The sequence below is a fragment of the Heloderma suspectum genome, chromosome 10, assembly GCF_057233095.1.
Source record: "Heloderma suspectum isolate Gila_16-S chromosome 10, 16-S_ref, whole genome shotgun sequence".
Lineage (NCBI taxonomy): Eukaryota > Metazoa > Chordata > Lepidosauria > Squamata > Helodermatidae > Heloderma > Heloderma suspectum.
In genome coordinates, this window is record NC_139467.1 from 16,156,078 (window position 1) to 16,176,367 (window position 20,290).

Here is a 20,290-nt window from a genome sequence, read left to right on the forward strand (position 1 = left end):
CTGCCAGGGCTCCAATGCCCCGGGGGGGCTGCTGGTGCCTGCCTTGGTTGGGCTCTCCTGCCTGCCTGTCTCCCTTGCCTTAGGTTAACTGAGTGTATGCCCCGGCCGTGGGCTGCTAAGGTTTGGAGGTGCCGAGATAATGATAAGCCAGATCCAGGTTTGCTTACAAGGAGACTTTATTGAGTACTTACAGCACACAGGCGTACCCAGTGGTTGGATCAGACAGCTTCTCAGAACCCGGGGCCATGTGGTAAAATGGGTTTTGTACCATACGCGTCAGCAGTGAGCCAGCGTGACAGCAGGAAGCCTTAATTAGCGTTCATTCGCAGCATAGGCTAACTGCTTGTTCAGAAGGAAAACAATCAGAACTTTCCCAGCACAGCCACCAGTAAGCCGGCAAAAACATAGCCTCACTTCTCAGGCACATCCTAGGCCCTGATAAGATACTAGCTTTCATTAGCGTGGAATGTGCTGAGGCCACACTATCGACCTTTGACTCATCTCACATGCTCAGAGGCCCACTAGCAAGGAAATTGCACTTATAATTAACCTAAAGAGAGTAGGGATGTCAGTGAATTCCGCCACGGATCTCGATGAGGCCAAATGCCAGTGCATTCAGCCCCCCGAAATCCGTGGCGGAACGAAGCCCCTGCCCCCCCCCACGAAAGGCGTGTGAAACGGAGCACTTACCTGCTGCCATTCACTTCCTCATCATAGCTGTGATAGGCTATGTAAATAATTACGTAGCCTAGCATGGCTAATGCAGGGACGCCATTTGCATCCCTGCGGAGGCCGTGATAGGCTACATAAGTCTTTACGTAGCCTATCATGGCAAGCTAATAAAAACAACAACAGCGTACGCAAATGGTGGCAGTTATGGCGGCCACCATTTGCGTTCCCTTTTTTTCACTGTTTTAGCCTACGTAAATATTTACGTAAGCTATTACGGCGAAAAAAGGGGAACGCAAATAGCGTAGTGGGCGCTATTTGCGTTCCTTTTTTTTTTGCCATAATAGTTACGTAAATATTTACGTAGGCTAAAACGGCAGAAAAAAAGGAACGCAAATGGCTCCCACTACGCTATTTGCGTTCCCCTTTTTTTTCACCATAATAGCTTATGTAAATATTTATGTAGGCTAAAACAGCAAAAAAAAAAGGGAATGCAAATGGCGGCCACCGTAACCGCTGCCATTTGCGTACGCTGTTGTTGTTGTTTTGCCTGCACATTGCCAAGTGGCTGGATGTCCGGCTGCGGGCAGCCCTGGCCGGCAGCTCTGCAGAATCTCCGCGGAGATTAGCGGAGCCGGCCGGATTAGGATTTCGGGGGGAGGTGTGGAGCGCCTCCCCCCCACAGCGAATCACCCTGTTGAAAAGGTAAGTGACTTTCGTACATCCCTAAAAGAGAGCACTATGGATCTTTAGGCCCCTCTATAACTACAGGTGACTTGGTTACAGGCCTGGGGCCATTACACTGAGAAGGAGGGCTGAGCTGCTGGTGTGGTAAAAGTCCAAACTGGACTTGGAGGTCCATGCCCAGTTGCCCTCCAATTAAGCTCTGGACGTGCGGGTAAGATTCAACTCGAGTTTATTCATATACAACGAAGGCAGCTCTGTCAACCCAGAGGCAGTCCAGATCAACACTCACCAGTTACATTTATAATCATAATGTGGCTAAATAAATGACATCAGCCAAACCTAGCGCATGTCTGCTCATTATCAATTAAACTTTTACTGGACCATCACTCCCAGCCCCTTCTCTCAGCGCCCTGTAACTTTTTGCAAGGACAATGATTCATAGGCCTGGGGTGAGTTGCTGTGGAAACAAGGTGACTTATCTCTACTGTCCTAACAGTTTCTTCTTCAGTACAGAAGAAACAAAGACAACAGTTATGGGCTTTTGAGGAATCTGCCACATTGGCACAAAGAAGATGATCAACATGGCCCTTCCTTAGTTATTTTCCACATTGGGAAGCCACCATTTTGATGTCCCCACAATGCCACAGAGTGACGCTACACCAGGGCATTGTGGGAATGTCAAAAAGATGGGCGTTTTGCTGTTGCTCACCACCAGTGCCCTCCACTGCCACTCATTGCTGGTAAGCCCACCAACTTGTGTGTGTGTGGAAGGGGGGCTGGGGGCTGTTGTTGAAGGGGGCATACTAGAGGGCACATTGTCAGGGTCCCCTCATGCCTGCCACCAGCCTCGCCATGAAATCAGGGACAGTCAGAGCACATTATTGAGGCCTGGAAAGTTTGTGGCTTGTGTTCTGTTTGTGTTTGGCTTGGTGCATCACAAGTTGTGCAGGCCTGTTCTAAACTCTAGGCCAGGGTTCTCCAACGTGGTGCTCCTGGGCACCAGTGTGCCCACAGACACCTCTCTAAGCACCCACCAGGCTCTCTGCCCCTTCTGATGTTTATTTTGTTTCTAAAGGTTATTTTAGATTATTGTTTTTAAACAGGGACGTTGCCATGCTGTAAAGCAAAGTACTGTCCTTCAGCTCCATCTTTATATGGGTTCAAAAGAGCGGTGTTGTGTTTCGGAGCTCAGAGCCCACCTCTGCCTCGGACTTGGTTCTTGGTTCTTCAATAGTTTTCTTTTAGTCTCACCAGTTTGTCTTTTGGGAAATGAATATTTTGTGACTGGCCATGCCTGCCTTGGCGGCTGTTTTATGAATATGCAAACTAACCCATTTTCTGAGAATGCCAATGACGTGATCTCAAAATTCCAAATGTGCCCACCAACCCAAAAAGTTTGGAGACCCCTGCTCTAGGTTCCCCCCTCATAACTAACCCAGAATCCCCTGTGCTGCCCTCATAGCCCTGGTGCATGGCAGCCCCCACATGTAGGAGGCATTGATAACAGTGTTGTTGTTGTATGTGTTTTCTTGTGTGTAAGTCTGTGTTTGTGTCTGTCTCCCTACCGCTGGCCTTGACCCCTTCCCCACTGTCCCCTGCTCCCCACCCCACAGATGGATTCACCAGTGAAGGGGAGTACTTGGAAATCACGGAGATCAACCGGCAGCAGGCTGGGGAGTATGAGTGCGTCACGGCAAATGGCGTCTTGACACCTGACAGAAAGCGCGTCCTGATCACGGTCAACTGTGAGTGGTTCCTGGATTGCTCCCTATTGTGTCTTCTCACCTACCTTCAACCATACCAGGGTCTCTCATGTCTGGGTGTGTGGGGGGAAGACTTGAGCTGAGACCTGACCCTAGACTGAGAATCCAGACTTCAGGGACCAGACTCAGGGCATCTCTACACCACCCTAAAATCCTGCATTTAAAACGGGGCTTTCTGCTTCTGTTTTAAATGCAGGATCACACCGACTCCCTTTTTCATGTGCTTCCTTTTCCCCCACCCCCTTCCCCCTCCTTCTCCCCATAGCTGAGTCTTCCATTATCTTTTATTGATCTCACTCCTCTTCTTGCTGCCTTTCCTCTTTTCACGGAGGAAAATGAAGCAGAACACAACAGGTTAATTTGATAGCTCATTATCTGCCATCTATTTAAAAATGGAACAAAGGGCATTTAGTGCAGGAGACGTCCTGGAGGGTCACAGCATCATGTAAAGAGCCCGCTAACTTCCTTGAAGGAGCCATCTAAATTGCAGGATAAAAGCTCTGTGTGAAGGAGCCCTCAGGGGTAACTATGAGGAGTAACGAGGGGTAGCGGGCCTCCCCCCAAATTATTTCCCACTTACTCACATGCTCCCCTAGCTTTCGGTCACATAGATGGATCCAGATTTACGCTGGATCAACTGTGCTGATGGAAGTGGGCCACCTCACCCCCTCCTTTCCACGGCAGCCCCCCCAAGCCCCTGAAGATGTTACACTGCTGAATGGGCTGAGCCATGATCTGCAGGGAAGGGAGATCCCCAAGCATTGAGCAGAGGGACCTTCCGCAAGCTGAGCCCTTCCTCTCACGGAGGGTACCTTTCTCTTGTGGAAGGCAGATCCTGGATCCAACCCACAGTATATTAAAGTCCAATATAGCATGGATTAAAACCTTGCTGCCCTTATAATGACCTGCTACCCCTTTACTCCCCAAAACTAGCTTTACCCCATATTTTTTCCTGATCTAAATCACACACACACACACACACACACACACACACACAGAAAAGATGCTGTTATTTCCTTAGTGGAGGAAAATACAGGTACCTTCCTCATTGCCCTGCAGCATCCCTGGCCAGTTGACACAACTTGGGTGCAACATGCATGTTCAGTGCTTCTTTACACATGCAGCAGAATGAGGTGGTAGAGTTGTGACGGGGTAAAATGGACTGTACCAATTCAGACAGCGTGCAGGAGATGCCATGTTTAATGCTTCCCACTACATTAAACAAAAATACAACCCACCACCCTGTAGGTAGAAAACTAGCACCCAGGTAAAGGGCTGGGCTAGAACCGTTCTCCCCAGTTGTGCTAGATTTTTACTTGCATTGAGTTTTTGTTTTATATGGGGGAGCGTTCAACATCGCTATTTGCCCCCCAGCCCTGCATTTTGAAATTGTACAGTCCATCCTATCTACCATGTCATTTGCCTGCATGTGTAGTCTAGCCATAATGCAGGGACCAGTGTGGAAGAAGCCATCGTGATTCACAGAAAAAAGATACCGGGGCAAAGGCAATAGTGCTAGAAGAGGCAGAGGCTCAGGATGGTTGGAACGGCCCAGCAAGCTGGAGATCGAGATGGGCAAGCGCTCTGAAGCTTGGCTCAGATTAACTCTGAAATTACCCCCAAGAACTTCCCCTCATCTTGAGTCTAGGGATGCTGGAGAAATTTGAGATGGAGTAAAATGAGCTCGGATTTTTAGGAATCCAACCTGTGGAATCTGCTGTGGACCGACCTCCTCAGGCCACATGGAGTTCCTGGACTTTCGGATCTTTTTGTTTTTTTTTTACTTTCCTGAAATGTAGGCATATTTATTCGTAGGAAAATACAGAAGTTTCTGCTGAGACTAGTAAATATATGCAAGGAAAAGTTGAACAGAATGGGGACAATACTCTAAATGTTACATACTAAGGTAAATTATGCAAATTGTTGTGAATGCTCCAACGTAATTATTTGCGTATTTTTCTGCACAACAACAATAAAAGCTTTGAATCTCGCTGTGAACGGATGACGGAACAAAAGGCTCCTGATAATCTGTGAAACACAGATGGAGCGGATTTTACACAATCCGTACATCCCTACTTGGGTCATCTTTCTATCCCAAATGAAGGGTCTCTAATCCCTTCCCCCTTTCTCAAAATATACTCCCTACTGCCCCCAAATATAGTCCCACCTTCTCTTCCTTTAAATTTGCTGCAGCAGGAGCAGCAGCGAAGGTATGTAGCATCATCCTCTTCATCAACCCATTATGCTGGTTAACAATGTGCCAGGGCAACAGTTCTCCCAGGGGTAGGGATGTATGAGAATTTCATTTTTGCTTGCAAAACTTCTGAGCATGGCCCATTTGAAGCCCCAGATGTGAGCGTGAGAATGTGTCCGCCAAAAATATTCTCAAGTTGTCAGACACATGCTCATGTTCATCTTGTTCCCAGCTCCCAGTTTGAGTTCAGCAAATTTCCAAATTTGTGCAAATTTCCTCATTAGACTGAATCAGCCCCACTTTGGTCCATGGAAGAAATTTGCGCAAATCTGAGGAGTTTTGCGCAAATCTTCTGTTCAGTCGCTGCTCATTTTGCGTAAGTTTCTCATTCACGCAGAGTGAGCAATGATTGTGAATGGGAATCGAGCAGAAGATAACCACTGAGATGATGTTTGGAGAGTCCTGGTGTTCTTGAATATCGCTCGTTTGTCCACTCCTACCCAAGGGCTCTTGGGGATGGGGAGGTCACTCTACACAGGCAGGGGGAGCTGAGACTACTTTTCTGGTTCAGATTTTAAATTTTGAAAAGGGGGAGGCTTGTAAAGCTTTATGAGCCCCCGAAGTTCTTTTCTGCAATGAGCCTGGGAGAGTTTCACCCGACAGCATCACTGTCCCAGACAGCCTGCGTGCCATCTGTTGAGGAACATAGCCTTCCACAGTTAGGATGTCACATGCCCCTCCTCCACCAATACGCCTCTGCTCTCCACTGTTCTCTCTTTCCAGATCCTCCAACCATTACGGATGTAAAGGACTCACGTACCCCCATAGGAAAGACAGCCCTATTGCGCTGTGAAGCCATGGCTGTGCCGCCTGCTGAGTTTCAGTGGTTCAAAGATGACAAACAGTAAGTCGTTCTGCTGTTTTCTTGGCCATCGCTGGTGAGCAGTAACAGGGATGTCCTTCCAATACATTTGGGAGAGGGCCAAAGGTCAGTGGTAGAGCTCTTGCTTTACAAGGAGGAAGTCCCGGGTTCAGTCCCTGGCATATCCAGTTAAAAGGACCAGGTAAGCCAGGGATAGGTAAGACCCTTCTCTGCTGGACAACCTGGAGAGCCACTGACACTCAGAGTAGACAATACTGGGCCAGGTGCATGAATCGCCTGACCTGGCATAAAGCGACTTCCTCTGGTCCTAAGGTCCCATCAACACCAGCATTTGTTTCTCCCCATAAAACTCTGGGAACTGAAGTACTGGCCTGGTCTACGTATACATTGGGATGAAGGGTAATGTGGACCATACTGCTGGAGGAAGGTGTGTGGCCATTTCTGAATGCTCGTCCGTGTACCCCCAAAATATTTTAAACTCCTTGGTGGTAAAAACAGAAACAAACAAACAAACAAAAATGCACTCAACAATCCCAAGCCATAGCACTGCAGCGAGACAGATTCTAGTTCAAGAATTCCCTTTCTATGCTACTTTTCTGCATATAGGGATTTAAAAGAAAATAGGGGCAGAGCAGCATTCGAAAATATAATCCCCCTCTCTTGCAGCCTCACGTGATGCAGCCCATTCTGCAAGCTCAGAATTCTTCCACCTTGTCCCCATTTCATTGTGCTGCAGGTGCGGATCAGGCTACTGTGAGATGGGGGACAGAAAATTCTCAGCACTCAGTACACTGCAGTAGCCAGGATTCTCTGGGGAAGCCCACGACTGGCATGAACCCGAAATAAGTTTGTGGCAGAGACAGGGCCCAATTCTCCAGTCCGGGCTGGCTGGTGGATGTCCTGCCTTATTTTCCATTTGGAAGCCAGCAATCTTGTTAGTATGTAGTCTTGCTTTCCTTCGCCCTCCTCCCCCAGCTGATACTTAAGAAGCAACATCAACAGGAGGGGTCAGCCAGTAAGACTGCGGAGAGTGGCTGGAGCTCAGCAGTAGAGCACATGCTTTGCATGCAGAAAGTCCCAGGCGTATTTCCCGGCATCTCCAGTTAAAAGGGTCAAGATAGCAGCCAATGGGGAAGAGCCTTCACTGCCCGAAACCCTGGAGTAGAGAATACTGAAATAGATTTATTTAATTTTTGATTTTATCTACATTGGGTTGGATCCAGGCTTAGCCATGCATCGAGTAGGCCCACTGAAATCGACGGGGCAATGTAGGCATGACTGACAAGGCCCACTGATTTCACTAGGACTACTCTAAGTATGACTAAGACTGGATTCATCCCATCATGTATATACTGCCCAGTAACCAAGGTTCCCTGGACGGATTATAGTTCAAAAATAAATAAATGAGAAGCATAAAAAGGATTAAGATACACAAACATAACATCTAAAAACCATAAAAACAACAACAGCAAATGGCATTAGTGCAAAGAATCCTTAAAAACCATCAAAACAGGGGTGGGGAATATGTGGCGCTGCAGATGTTTGGGACTGCAATGTCCATCAGCCCTAGCCAGAATAGCCAGTGTTGAGGGATAATGGGAGTTGCAACATCTGGGGGATTACATTTTCGACATCTGGAGGACTATATGTTCCCCATCTCTTCACTAAAAGTTATTAGGATTAAAAAGCCTAAGAAATAAAAAAGTAGGGATGGACAAAAGTCCCTTACCTGGTCCAGCAGCTTGCTTCGCGGTGGTGGGGAGGCGCTCCGTCCCTCCCCCTGAAATTCTGGCCGGGTGGGAGGCGCCCCGTCCCTCCAGCAGTGAATCCTCCTGGCCGGCCGGGACACAAATGGCGGCAGCCGTAGCCATCGCCGTTTGCGTCCCTGCAGTCAGCCGTGATAGGCTACGTAAATGTTTATGTAGCCTATCACGGCTGACTTTGGAAAAAAAAAAACGCGTACGCAAATGGCGGCACCCATGGGTGCCGCCATTTGCGTTCCTTATTTGGGCACGTGTAGTCTACGTAGACATTAACGTAGACTACGGCGAAAATAAGGGTAACGCAAATAGCGTTGCCCTTATTTTCGCCGTAGTCTACGTAAATCTTTACGTAGACTACCCGTGCCCAAATAAGGAACGCAAATGGCGGCGCCCATGGGCACCGCCATTTGCGTATGCGCTTTTTTTCCCCCCCAAAGTCAGCCGTGATAGGCTACATAAACATTTACATAGCCTATCACGGTGTTTTTTGAAAATCTAGCCATGATAGGCTACGTAAATCTTTACGTAGCCTATCACGTTTGTTGTTGTTGTTCTATTTTTTACTTGGAAATGGCGGCGGCGGTGGCCGGTCAGAAGACCGGCCGCCACCGACACCGAACTGCTGCCGGGAGCCGCCGCCGCCAGGGACATTCGACAAAGGTAAGTCCCATCCCGGGGGGGGGGCCGGGGGGGCGGACCGTTTCTCCACCAATTTCGGGGGGCCGAATGCGTTGGCATTTGGCCTCCCGGAGATTCGTGGAGAAATTCTCCGACATCCCTATAAAAAAGTAAAAAAATATCACAGTGTGGGCACCAGCCAAGCCCTTCTGGAGCACTGCAGTCAAAAAGGCCCTGTTTCTAATAGCCACCTGTCACATCCCATTTAGCAGGGACACCTGGAGAAGGACTTCTGAAGATGAACTTAGAAGTCCAGGTAGGTGTCTATGGGAGAAGGTGATACTTCAGATAACCCAGCTGCCAGCCGTTCAGGGCTTTAAAGCAGGGGTACAGAACCTCTTTCAGCCCAAGAGCCAAAGTCCATGTCGGAGAAGCTTTTGGGAGCTGCATTCCACTGGCGAAGGCAAAAGCGGCGGGCCAAAATACCAACAAATTTTAGCTTAAAGTCTCCAGCTTTAGGAGAGGCATTTCAACTTTTTAGAATGGGGGAAAAACTGCACAAAAGCTGGGAAACTACCAAACTCTCAGCAGTTGGGGGAAAGGGGGTAGGGGCAGGGAAAAAGGGTGGAGGCATCTGGGGAACCCTAGAGGGCCAGATTCGGACATCAGGAGGGCCAGATCCCCCCCCCATGGCTGAGGTTCTGCACATCTGCTTTAAAGGTTCATACTGGCACTTTGACTTGGGCCCAGAAACAGAGTGGCAGCCAGTGCAGATGGCAAAGCCCTGGCGTAATAGATGGACAAATGGCCTGACCTGGTCTAAAGCGGCTTTTCCTCTGTCTGTCTCATTAGTGAGACAGGATCGCTGGCTTTATCCTTCCAAATGGCAATTTTATTAAACAAACTCATGACACACACTCATGATTGCTCTATGCAGATTAATGTGTGGCCTACCAAGCAGAACACGACCCATCAGTCAAGTGTGGTGCCCCGTTCCCTGGTGCGGGGCTGGGGGGGGGGGCTTGATAAATGTCTTGTATTGGCTGCCTGCCTGGGACTGCAAAACAGCGATGTCAAACCACTGGAAAGGCCACAATGTGGGACAAGTGGGGTTGCATTCAGCTTGAGCATGAGAAGCTGTCTAGGTTTATGACACCTTCCCCAACCTGGTGCCCTCCAGATGTGTTGGAGTACAACTTGTATTGTGCCCAGAATTATGGCTGGTAATGTGGAGGGGTGCAGCACACCATATCTGGATGAACTACAACTCCCATCATCCCAGTGTACTGTTGTGATGATGGGAGTTGCAGTCCAACACATTTGGAGGGCTCCAAGTTGGGGAAGCCCAGTCTACAGTGGGGACGGAGAATGTGTGTCCCTCCAGATGTCGTTGGACTCCAACTCCCATCAGCCCTAGCCAGCATAGGCAATGGTTGGGGCTGACGGGAGTTGCAGTTCAACAATATCTGGAGGGCCACACGTTCTCCATCCCTGGTCTACTCTATAGTATTCATGTAGCTTTTTTTTTTTTCTAAGTGTGCAAAGAACTTTTCCTATACATTATCTCTGTAATCCTTACAACAGCTCATTGAGGTAGGACAGCATTATCATCCTCATAAAGCAGGCTTCTCTAACCTGGTGCTCTCCAGATGTGTTGGACTACAACTCTCATTTCCCACAGCATGCTGGCCGGGGATGATGGGAGTTGTATCACTACTCATCTGGAGGGTCTGCAACTCCCATTATCTCCTGCATGTTGGCTGGGGATGATAGAAATCATAGTCCAACACATCTGGAGGGTCCCTGGTTGGGGAAAGCTGCCATGTAGTATATGAGAAACAGGGATTGTGCCTATAATATAATGGCTTTTCTAAGGCCGTCCACTCAGGGGTGGGCAACTCCCATCAGCCGTAGCTACCACAGACAATGGTGAGAGATCATGGGACTTGTAGGCCCAAAATTTGGAGAGCCACATGTTGCCCACCCCTGCTGTACTTTCACAATTGAGATCCGATTTAGAGAAGAGGCTTCGTGAGCAATAGCTCAATCTCTTAACACTTGGACTACTCTTCGGTGCTCTGCTGCAATCCCCTAGACGAGGGCTGGGGAACGTGTGGTCCTCCAGATGTTGTTGAGCCCTCATAAGCCCTCACCATTGGCTATGTTGGCTAGGGCTGATAGGAACTGCAGTCCAACAACATCTGAAGGGCCTCACATTCCCCAGCCCTGCCCTAGAAATATGCTGAAGGGAGAATTCACGCGTGCTGAGTTGCTAGATTTTGACCCAGAGATTTCCTCTGGCCTTCAAAATCCACTGCTGCCTTAGAGAGGAAGCGGTGGATGTTTCTCCTGCTTGTATCTCCCCCATGTTGCCTGCTGCTTTGCCCCCTCCAGTGTATCTATTTGCGTTGCCCTTATTTGCTATTTGCGTTGCCCTTATTTTCGCCGTAGTCTACGTAAAGATTTACGTAGACTACAGCGACCAAATAAGGAACGCGAATGGCGGCTCCCTATGGGGGCCGCCATTTGCGTACGTGTTTTTTTTTTTTTAAAGTCACCTGTGATAGGCTACGTGACGATTAACGTAGCCTATCACGGCTGACTTTGCAGATCTAGCCATGATAGGCTACGTAAATCGTCACGTAGCCTATCACGGGGGCATTTTTTTTTTTTTAACTTTTTATTTCGCGGCCGGGCGAGGCGAGGCACCTCCTCCCCGGCCTGAATTTCGGCTGGGCGAGGCGGGAAGCCTCCCCCCCCGGCCTGAATTTCAGCCGGGCGAGGAGGGAAGCCTCCCTCCCCAGCCTGAACTTCGGGGGGAGCAGCGAAGCACCTCCCCCCCACCGCCAAGCAAGCTGCGAGACCAGGTAAGTGACTTTCGTGCACCCCTAACGTAAATATTTACGTAGGCTATTACGGCAGAAGAAAAGGAACGCAAATAGCACCCACTACGCTATTTGTGTTCCCCTTTTTTTCCACCGTAATAGCCTATGTAAATATTTACGTAGAATAAAACGGCAAAAAATAGGGAACGCAAATGGCGGCCGCCGTAGCCACCGCCATTTGCGTACACCATTTTTGGGGGGGATGGGGGGTTGGCTTGGCTTGTCGTGATAGGCTATGTAAAGACTTATGTATAAGTCTATACATAGACTATGTAAGTCTATGTATAGACTTACATAGCCTATCACGGCAAAGACCAGGATGGAAATGGCGGCTGCGGCAGCCGGTCGAAAGGCCAGCCACCGCCGCTGCCGGACCAGCCACCGTCTGGAACATCCGCCCTAGGTAAGCCTCCTCCCGGGGGGAATCCGCAGGGGGGCAGGCCGTTCCGCCATGGATTTCGAGGGGCCGAATGCCAGTGCATTCAGCCTCACTGAAATCCATGGCGGAATTCTCCGCCATCCCTAACCATTTCATAATTTCCACACTCTTCAGGGTAGTGGGGTAGTGGTATGTTTGCATTAGTATGGCAACTGAGTAGGATGGAGGGAATCTGAAGGCAGAACAGAGATCCACAAAGGAAGGAGGGGAGTGAGAGATGATTCCTGCTTTTCCAGCTTCCCGTGCTTCCGGTTTTGCAAGGAATTGTCACCTGACAAGATGATCTGCAATTATCTTCAGATCAGCCTCCCATTTGTTTCTCTTTAGTGTTCCCATGTTTGGCTAGTGATAAAAGTTCATGGTTCAAACCTCGTGCATCTCAGGGGGGTTGTTTGTGGTTAGAACTGTTCAGCGAAAAAGAAACCGCTGCTCTTTATCTTATTTTATTAGGAAATAGCGACAGAGCTGTGGGTGCACTGAACATCAAATGCAAAAGCGAGAGCAATGGGGAAAGCCACCCAGGAACACGAGGACATAAAAACAGAGATTCGATAGCTGTCAGTAAAAGCTATGTGGAATAGAGTCTATACAATCAAATCACTAGAAGCCATAAAATCCTGAAATTGGGTTCAATTAACAAGCAAATGCTGCTTAATTTGAGCTGGGGCCAAGGGCCAAATTGCACATTATGCAAGAGATCCATGATCGGATCACCTAACATTTTTTATTTTTACTTAAACACAGCCCTGGAGCAGGGTGTGTGTGTGTGTGTTGGGGTGTGTGTGTCTGAATTTAATCAGAACAAAGGCGCTGAAGGAGGGGATGTTTAATCCTTCCCCACATTTTTTTCTGATCCAGATTACTCCCCCCTCCCCCGCCAAGTAACACTCTCTTAAAAGCAGGACAGAGCAAAGTTGCATTGGAAGCTATCTTATTCTGTGTCAGAGTATTCATCCTTGTATTCATGACTGCATTTCTTCCTCTGTATTTCTTTCCTTGTGGAGCTAACAGCAGGTTTGGGGAGGGGGAGTGACTTAGCTCAGGAAAATGGTGGGGCTTTGAATCAGCATCTTTGATTCAATCAAATTTGGTGACACCGCTCCATGGCCACCTTTAAATAATAACATCAGCACTAGAAGATTTCATCATGCATTTTCCCCTAAGGCATAGTTTTGCCCAGGGCTTTACCTTGAAAGTATGAAGTAATAACAAAGATGCAACTGAGCATGTACAGAATGCCTCTCCCTTGCTGCTGAACAACCACTGGTAGTACATATCTAGGATGAAAATGTAAAATGTCCCAGTGTGGCTTCTGAGTAAGCTTAGTCCCCAGGATAGATAGAGACTGATAGATGATAGATAGATAGATAGATAGATAGATAGATAGATAGATAGATAGATTCTTAGAAATCAACCAGTGAAAGTTACCCAGGGATTGTTATTGTTGTTGTTGATAATTATCTTGACACAATGGGGGTAATGAATTGGACAGCACATGGAATTTAACCCTAACCTGAAGCATAATGAGCAAAGCACATATTTGAACAGGGTATTTGATATTGTGGTTGGTGGCTGCTGATTCAACGCTCGAACTGCAGGATTGCTACACTTTTTCTCCACTCCACACCTTGAAAAAGACAGGTAGGCCACAATTAACTGGGGAAGCTTCCCATGCCAGGGAAAGCTGCACTTGCTGAGTTCTTGCCCGTTAATGCAGCTGATAGAGCCTCTGCCCTTTGTTTTAAGGGGCAGATTTACCAGAACGTAAACAAATTTGTGGTCAAAGTGAGTTCAGGCAGGATTTGTTATCCATTTGTTTGGGATCCATTTGTTTGGCTTGAGATGACAGGCCCATAAGAGTAAACTGCATCTGAGATAAGGGGTATGGGAAGCATCAGGAGGCCAAGCCCAATAACGATGTATTGGGAGCATAGGAAGCTGCCTTGGACCAAGTCAGACCCTTGGTCCATCAAGCCCAGTATACGGGCACTGACTGGCAGCTGCTATCCAGGATTTCAGGCAGGAGTTTTTCTAGCCCTACCTGGAGATGCCGGGGATTGAACCTGGGACCTTCTGCATGCAAAGCGGGGGCTCTGCCACTGAGCCATGGCTTCCTGCTCAGGAACGTAAAAACAGGGAGATTATCATGCAGCTAGCAGACAAAAATATCTGCCTGGTGAGCTGCGTTCAGCTTGGTGAGTCACAGGTAATGTGGCTTAAATCCAACCCAACCCAGGCACTTAGTCCAAAGGTCTAAAGCTGGGATGGGGCAGGGGGTGGGGGGTGGGACAGGATAAGGTTGGATAAGTCCTTTGGCCTAATAGGAGGATATGTATAAGGAATACTGCCTTTGCTGCCACATTTAATAATGACAAAGCGTCCCTCTGAGAAGTGGCACACACACACACACAGCCATGTGAGAGATGGAGGCAGGTGAGATGGGATTCTGGATCTATGGCCGCTGTGGGGATTGTGCTCCAAGAGAAGACGGATTGCCTGTCTGACAAGCCCAAGCAGAGATAAACAGCCAGTGGGGCTGCGGGAAGGTGCCACGGGGAAGTGTGGAAACTGCCAACGAGCCCTTTGACTGCATCAGCAGATTAAGCTACCAATAGCTGTTGATCATGGGGATGCTTTTGAAACTCTCCCCGTACCAATTTCTCCTTGGGATTAGAGGGAGTTTTGAAATACCAACGATGCACGAGCAATTTGCCATCCCTTCCTTTTTGACTTCCTGACTTGGTTCAGACTGCGCTACACAGAAATAGTTTGCCACACTTTTTGCTTTGTGTGTGTCTCTCTCCTCCTCCCTCCTCCCCTCCCCGCCACAGTTCCTCACCTTGCAAGTTACTGAAGCACTCTAGAGTATATGTGCATGGATAAAATCATCACGGTGTGAAAAGGGATCCAGATGTAGTCGTGGAATAGTATAGGAAGATTCCTTTTTGCACTGCAATTTCATCCATGCCTACATGTGCTGGAGCACATCAGCTACTTCGGAGGGACAAAAAGAAAGACATAAACTGATAACTGTGCAGACATGTGCCAGTTCTGAAATTAATTTTAGTAATCCTCCAAGTTAATCCAGGAAACAGTTGGAGCAGAAAGTGGGCCACAGCCAGCCTATAGTACAATAATAGAATGGTGCAATCATCCTTACTGTTTCCCCTCTATGCTGGCTGATGGTTCCTGTGTCCCCAGTATAATTTTAGAGCAGGGGTGGGGAACCTGCAGCACAAGAGCTGCAGGACTCAGCCACAGGACCTCAGCCTGGTTTCATGCAGACCTCAGTCTACTTTGCAAACCCCACCCACTTTGTCTCTGGCTCCACCTGCTTTGGCCACGCCCACTGCTGGAATGCAGACCCCGACAGGCTTCAATCAAAGGGTGACGGAAAAAAGGTTCCCCACCCCTGCATTCACTAATGTCCCTTCATATTTCTTTTCATTTCTCATTATTTCCTGAATGTTTATCCCATCGTTCTTTCCCACAGAAGGCAGTTCACAAAATATCAAAATTCAGTAAGCATATACACTACAAAGATTAAAACCTGACATCAACAGATTATCAACACCTTCATAAAGCTATCCACGATGTGCACAATCCAGCAAAAGTGGATCTCAAATAAGTCCCTTTGATTTAGTTCTTCCTTAAGCTCCATCAATCTGAACATAACTTAGTAGTGATTAATTGTTACTGGATGGTCTCCCATAAAATTAAGTTGTTAACACCAGCTTAAAGAAGGGGGGGGGAAGGTTTTCAATTGCCTTCTGAAACAATATAGTTGGGAAGAAAATTCCACAACCGAGAAGACCCTACACCGGGGGTGGGCAGAAGGTAGAACTCCAGATGTTTTGGACTTCAACTCCCAGAAGCCCCTGCTAGCATGGCCAAAGGTCAGGAAAGCTGGGAGTTGAAGTAAAAAGTATCTGGAGATCTACTTTCTGCCCACTCATGCTGTATACCACATCCTACCCTGAGATACTCCATGGAACTGCAAAGCAGATATAGCTGTTTAAAGTGAAAAAAAAACCCTCTCTTCCCATGTGCCCAAAAGAAATATGCAGAATAAACTGTGTATTTATGGGGAACAGGCAGATATGTGCAAATTTAGTTGCGGGGGGGAGTACGAGGGGGGGAAAAAAGATCAGGTAATGAAAAGGAAGAGTGAAAAGGTAGATATGTAGAAATTCACTGGAAGGTTATGTCTTTAAGAAGTACCAGCTCTCACACAAAGAAACCAGGAAGTGGATAATCGGGGACAGGATCAGTCACAAACTTTATTCTTTTGAGCTTATCATCGCTAGTACTCTTGGAGCACGGTGCTTTAACTATGTATCCCTCCCATGGTTTCCCTCCACTCCCTCTTCCTAGCAGACTAGTCGGTGGCTTGGACGGACTGCAGATCCAGAATGAGCGCACTCGCTCCATACTGCTCTTCACTAATGTGACTGCTCGGCATTATGGGAACTACACCTGCCTGGCTTCTAACAACTTGGGCTCGTTCAATGTCAGCTTACGGCTTATCAGTGAGTTTCTTCTTCCCTCACCCTTTCCATCCCTTGGCAGCTCCTGGGGTTGTGACTTCACCTTGAAAGGTCTTTGCAGCATCCACAGGCAGTTTTAGGAGACTGAAGCCCCTTGAGTGTTGAAAGGCCTGGGCCAAAATTCACTTGGAGGTCCTGTAGCCTCAGCCTGAGAACCTCAAAGCAGAGTATGTGGGACACCAGCAAGGGGGAGGACACAATTTTGCATGTCTTACCAGTAGAGGCTGGTGGCTCCAATGTCATTTGGGCGGTGAATCCACCCTGGGTTTCAGGCAGAACCAGTCAGAACTCTAAAGGAGCTATCCAGGGTGCTGAACCCATTGGGTTCTATTGTGTCTTACTGGTAAAAAGCCAATAAACACTTATGATTAAGATCAGCTTTCCCCAAACTGGTGCCCTCCAGATGAGTTGGACTATAACTCCCATCATCCTCAGTGTTGGCCGTGGGCAAAGGAAGTTGTAGTCCATTTGGTGAGCACCGGGTTGAGGAAGCCTGGCTTAGATGTACTCCAGTTGGCAATTACCCCCTAGGATTGCTGAAAGGGAGGAGACCTATCCCTGCTGCAGATGCAATTACCTAAGGCCGAGGATAAAATGGTGTTGGGGGAGGAAGTTTGTAGGAATAACAGAGGGGGGATGAAGCAGGATCTGGGCCTGACTGAAGTAGCACAGGCTCTGTGACATAGCCAGACAAGTGAGGAAGTGAGGTAGAACCCATACAGGGCATTGTAGGAGTCAGGTAGGTATATTTCTCCAATGAGGTATCTGAGATGGCAGAAATGCAGAAGGTCCAGCACATTTGGGAGGGGTGTGAATTCATTTGGTTTGCAGAACAGTGACATAGGCAGGGTACAACTTGGCACTGGCACGAAGACGACTGTGATGTGAAAGTGTTCCCTCCCTGCTTCCACCCCTACATATATCTTGGACGGATGGTATACTCATAAAATATTCAAAATTTGCCATCCAGTTGACGAACAGATAATTGCTTTAAAAAATTGAATTTTCTCTTTGAATATGAATTTTGATTTCAAAATTTTCATACTTTAGACCAGTTGGCATCTGTTGATGGTTTTGATTTGGGCAAGGTTTCTACTATAACCTTTCATAAATTGCTGACCATTAAATACTAATGTCATTTCATGTATTCTTTAGAGTGTAGTCAAATATACCATTTCATGCTTTGGGGAGCAAATTCATTTCACACTATCAAATTGTTCCTGATCTAGACCAGCCTGTATGGAGGTGGGGTGGGGGTAGGAAAGGATCTGCTCCTCACAGTGAATTCACAATGGTTGTGTAACCTCGACTGGATACATATTCCGGCAGCAGCTTCCTGCACTCTCAGTTTGGCTCTTGGTCACTCACTCGGTGTGTGGAAAGTAAATGAATTGGCTTTTGTTTTCCTTTGAGAAAAGAAACAGCAACAAGACTGGGCACTTAGCTCTACCCCTGCTGTGTTGACCCCATGGTGGCTAGTCCTCCGTTCAGCTCTTTGTGAGACAGAGGGAACCATAGCTGAGCTGTAGACCACATACATCCCTTGCGTGCAGAAGGTCTCTGGCATTTCTCATTCCAAAGGACCAGAGGCAAATGAGGGAAAAGACTTCTGCCTGAGACCTTTCAGAGCTACAGCCACTAAGAGGAGACAATACTGGGCTAGATTGACAAATCGTATGGCCTGCTGTAAGGCAGCTTCCTGTGATCCTACGTGGTCTGGCCTGCTGTAAGGCAGCTTCCAGAGTCCTCCTTAGTCTGGCCTGCTGTAAGGCAGCTTCCTGTGGTCCTACTTAGTCTGGCCTGCTGTAGGGCAGCTTCCTGTGGTCCTATGTAGTCTGGCCTGCTGTAAGGCGGTTTCCTGTGATCCTACGTGGTCTGGCCTGCTGTAACGCAGCTTCCGGAGTCCTCCTTAGTCTGGCCTGCTGTAAGGCAGCTTCCTGTGATCCTACGTGGTCTGGCCTGCTGTAAGGCAGCTTCCGAAGTCCTCCTTAGTCTGGCCTGCTGTAAGGCAGCTTCCTGTGGTCCTGTTTAGTCTGGCCTGCTGTAAGGCAGCTTCCTGTGGTCCTGTTTAGTCTGGCCTGCTGTAAGGCAGCTTCCTGTGGTCCTGCTTAGTTTGGCCTGCTGTAAGGCAGCTTCCTGTGGTCCTGCTTAGTCTGGCCTGCAGTAAGACAGCTTCCTGTGGTCCTATGTAGTCTGGCCTGCTGTAAGGCAGCTTCTGGTGGTCCTCCTTATTCTGGCCTCTTGTAAGGCAGCTTCCTGTGGTCCTATGTAGTCTGGCCTGCAGTAAGGCAGCTTCCTGTGGTCCTGCTTAGTCTGGCCTCCTGTAAGGCAGCTTCTGGTGGTCCTGCTTGGTCTGGCCTGCTGTAAGGCAGCTTCCTGTGGTCCTGCTTAGTCTGGCCTGCAGTAAGACAGCTTCCTGTGGTCCTATATAGTCTGGCCTCCTGTAAGGCAGCTTCTGGTGGGCCTGCTTGGTCTGGTCTGCTGTAAGGCAGCTTCCGGAGTCCTCCTTAATCTGGCCTGCTGTAAGGCAGCTTCCTGTGGTCCTGCTTCAGCTATGGGAAATGATGAGAGGATACTGACTGTGGGACTTGGACATGTCCTAGGTACTCATCTCTTTCACTTTCTACCCCAGAGGGTCTTCAACCTCCCCTTTCATCGGCCTGTTCCTCCTTAGGAAGCCCCACCCCTCACAGTTGTCCAGTAGTGGTTCTATTATCTGAGCTCAGAAATGGACTCCATGCTCTTTTCAGTCATCTGCCCATTCCCCTTCCATAGCTAAGAGTGGACCTCAGGGCTCCCAACGTGATCCCTAAGACTGCAATGAAAACAATGACAGGAACAACAGCAAACCCTCTTTTTTTCTTCTTCTTCTTCTTCTTCCCTCAGGACCAGGTTCCCTGGAAAACATGGCAGTGGCCAGCGTGGGATCGCCCCTCTTCTTGGGCCTGCTGTCATCTGCCTTTGTGACTGTATTGTTTAAGATTTAGGGCAGCTCGGAAACGAAGCGGAACAAGGGAAAGAAACAGGTGAAAGGGAAAGAATACAAGGAAGAGGGAGAAAGAGAGAGCAAGAAAGTGAGAAGTGTCTCTACTTTCTGGAAAAGATGAAGAGAGAGAGAAACAAAATTTATCAAGAACCCCATCACTGTGAGGGATAGAAGAAAACAAAACAAAACAAAACAAAAAAAATATGCATTTGTTTCTACAGCCATTTATCTTCACACTCCATCTCAGACACTTCCTGTCGAACTTGTTATTTAACACAACTGAAAAGACACAGGGCTCTAAAGGGTTAACCGCAGCCATCACTCCCCCTCACCTCTGCGACAAATAGAGCAGCATCCCTTCTCCTCCTTGGGCTGGTTGGACCTTTCCTCTTTCAAATGCACGGACCTCAGAATGATGGTTCCACAAAGGGTGGTTGCTGTTGTTATTGTTGTTATTATTTTCGTTCCTTCTTTTGCTATTGTCTGGGGTGAGAATTTCAGCAGTTGGCCTCAGTTAGGAGGCTTCCTTTTTATCATTTACTTATCTCAAGCTGGGCCAAGAACCTCTGCAGCAGAGAACGGAATTCGTTCCCCAAAATTGTTTCAGATTTGCAGGCCAGTTTAGCAGCCCAGGGCCAGGCAGACTCTTAGTGGTATTGGGAAGTGGCTTAGCACAGCCTAGGCATCAAACAGGCCTCCTCTGGGGGAATCACAAGATGGACATCGTATCAACTTACTGCATGACAGCTGCCCGAGAGCCGACGCTTGGAGTTGCAGTTGCAGTCCCATCACTGTGATGCTGCATCAGAGTCCTTGGAAGAACTATAAGGTCACTGAGTCAAGTCTGCTAAGTGTT

At 48.2% G+C, this 20,290-nt stretch overlaps 1 protein-coding gene across 1 annotated transcript in view; it reads left to right on the forward strand.

Moving 5' to 3' along the window:
* Positions 1-19,605, forward strand: part of IGLON5 (IgLON family member 5) — a 142,228-nt gene extending 122,623 nt beyond the window's left edge. The window contains exons 5-8 of the mRNA XM_084814360.1: positions 2,970-3,101; positions 6,097-6,217; positions 16,279-16,430; positions 19,335-19,605. Of these exons, the coding sequence (XP_084670486.1) occupies positions 2,970-3,101; positions 6,097-6,217; positions 16,279-16,430; positions 19,335-19,435 (506 nt within the window). The 3' untranslated portion in view covers positions 19,436-19,605. The remainder of the gene's footprint in view (positions 1-2,969; positions 3,102-6,096; positions 6,218-16,278; positions 16,431-19,334) is intronic.
* The last annotated feature ends 685 nt before the right edge of the window (positions 19,606-20,290 follow it).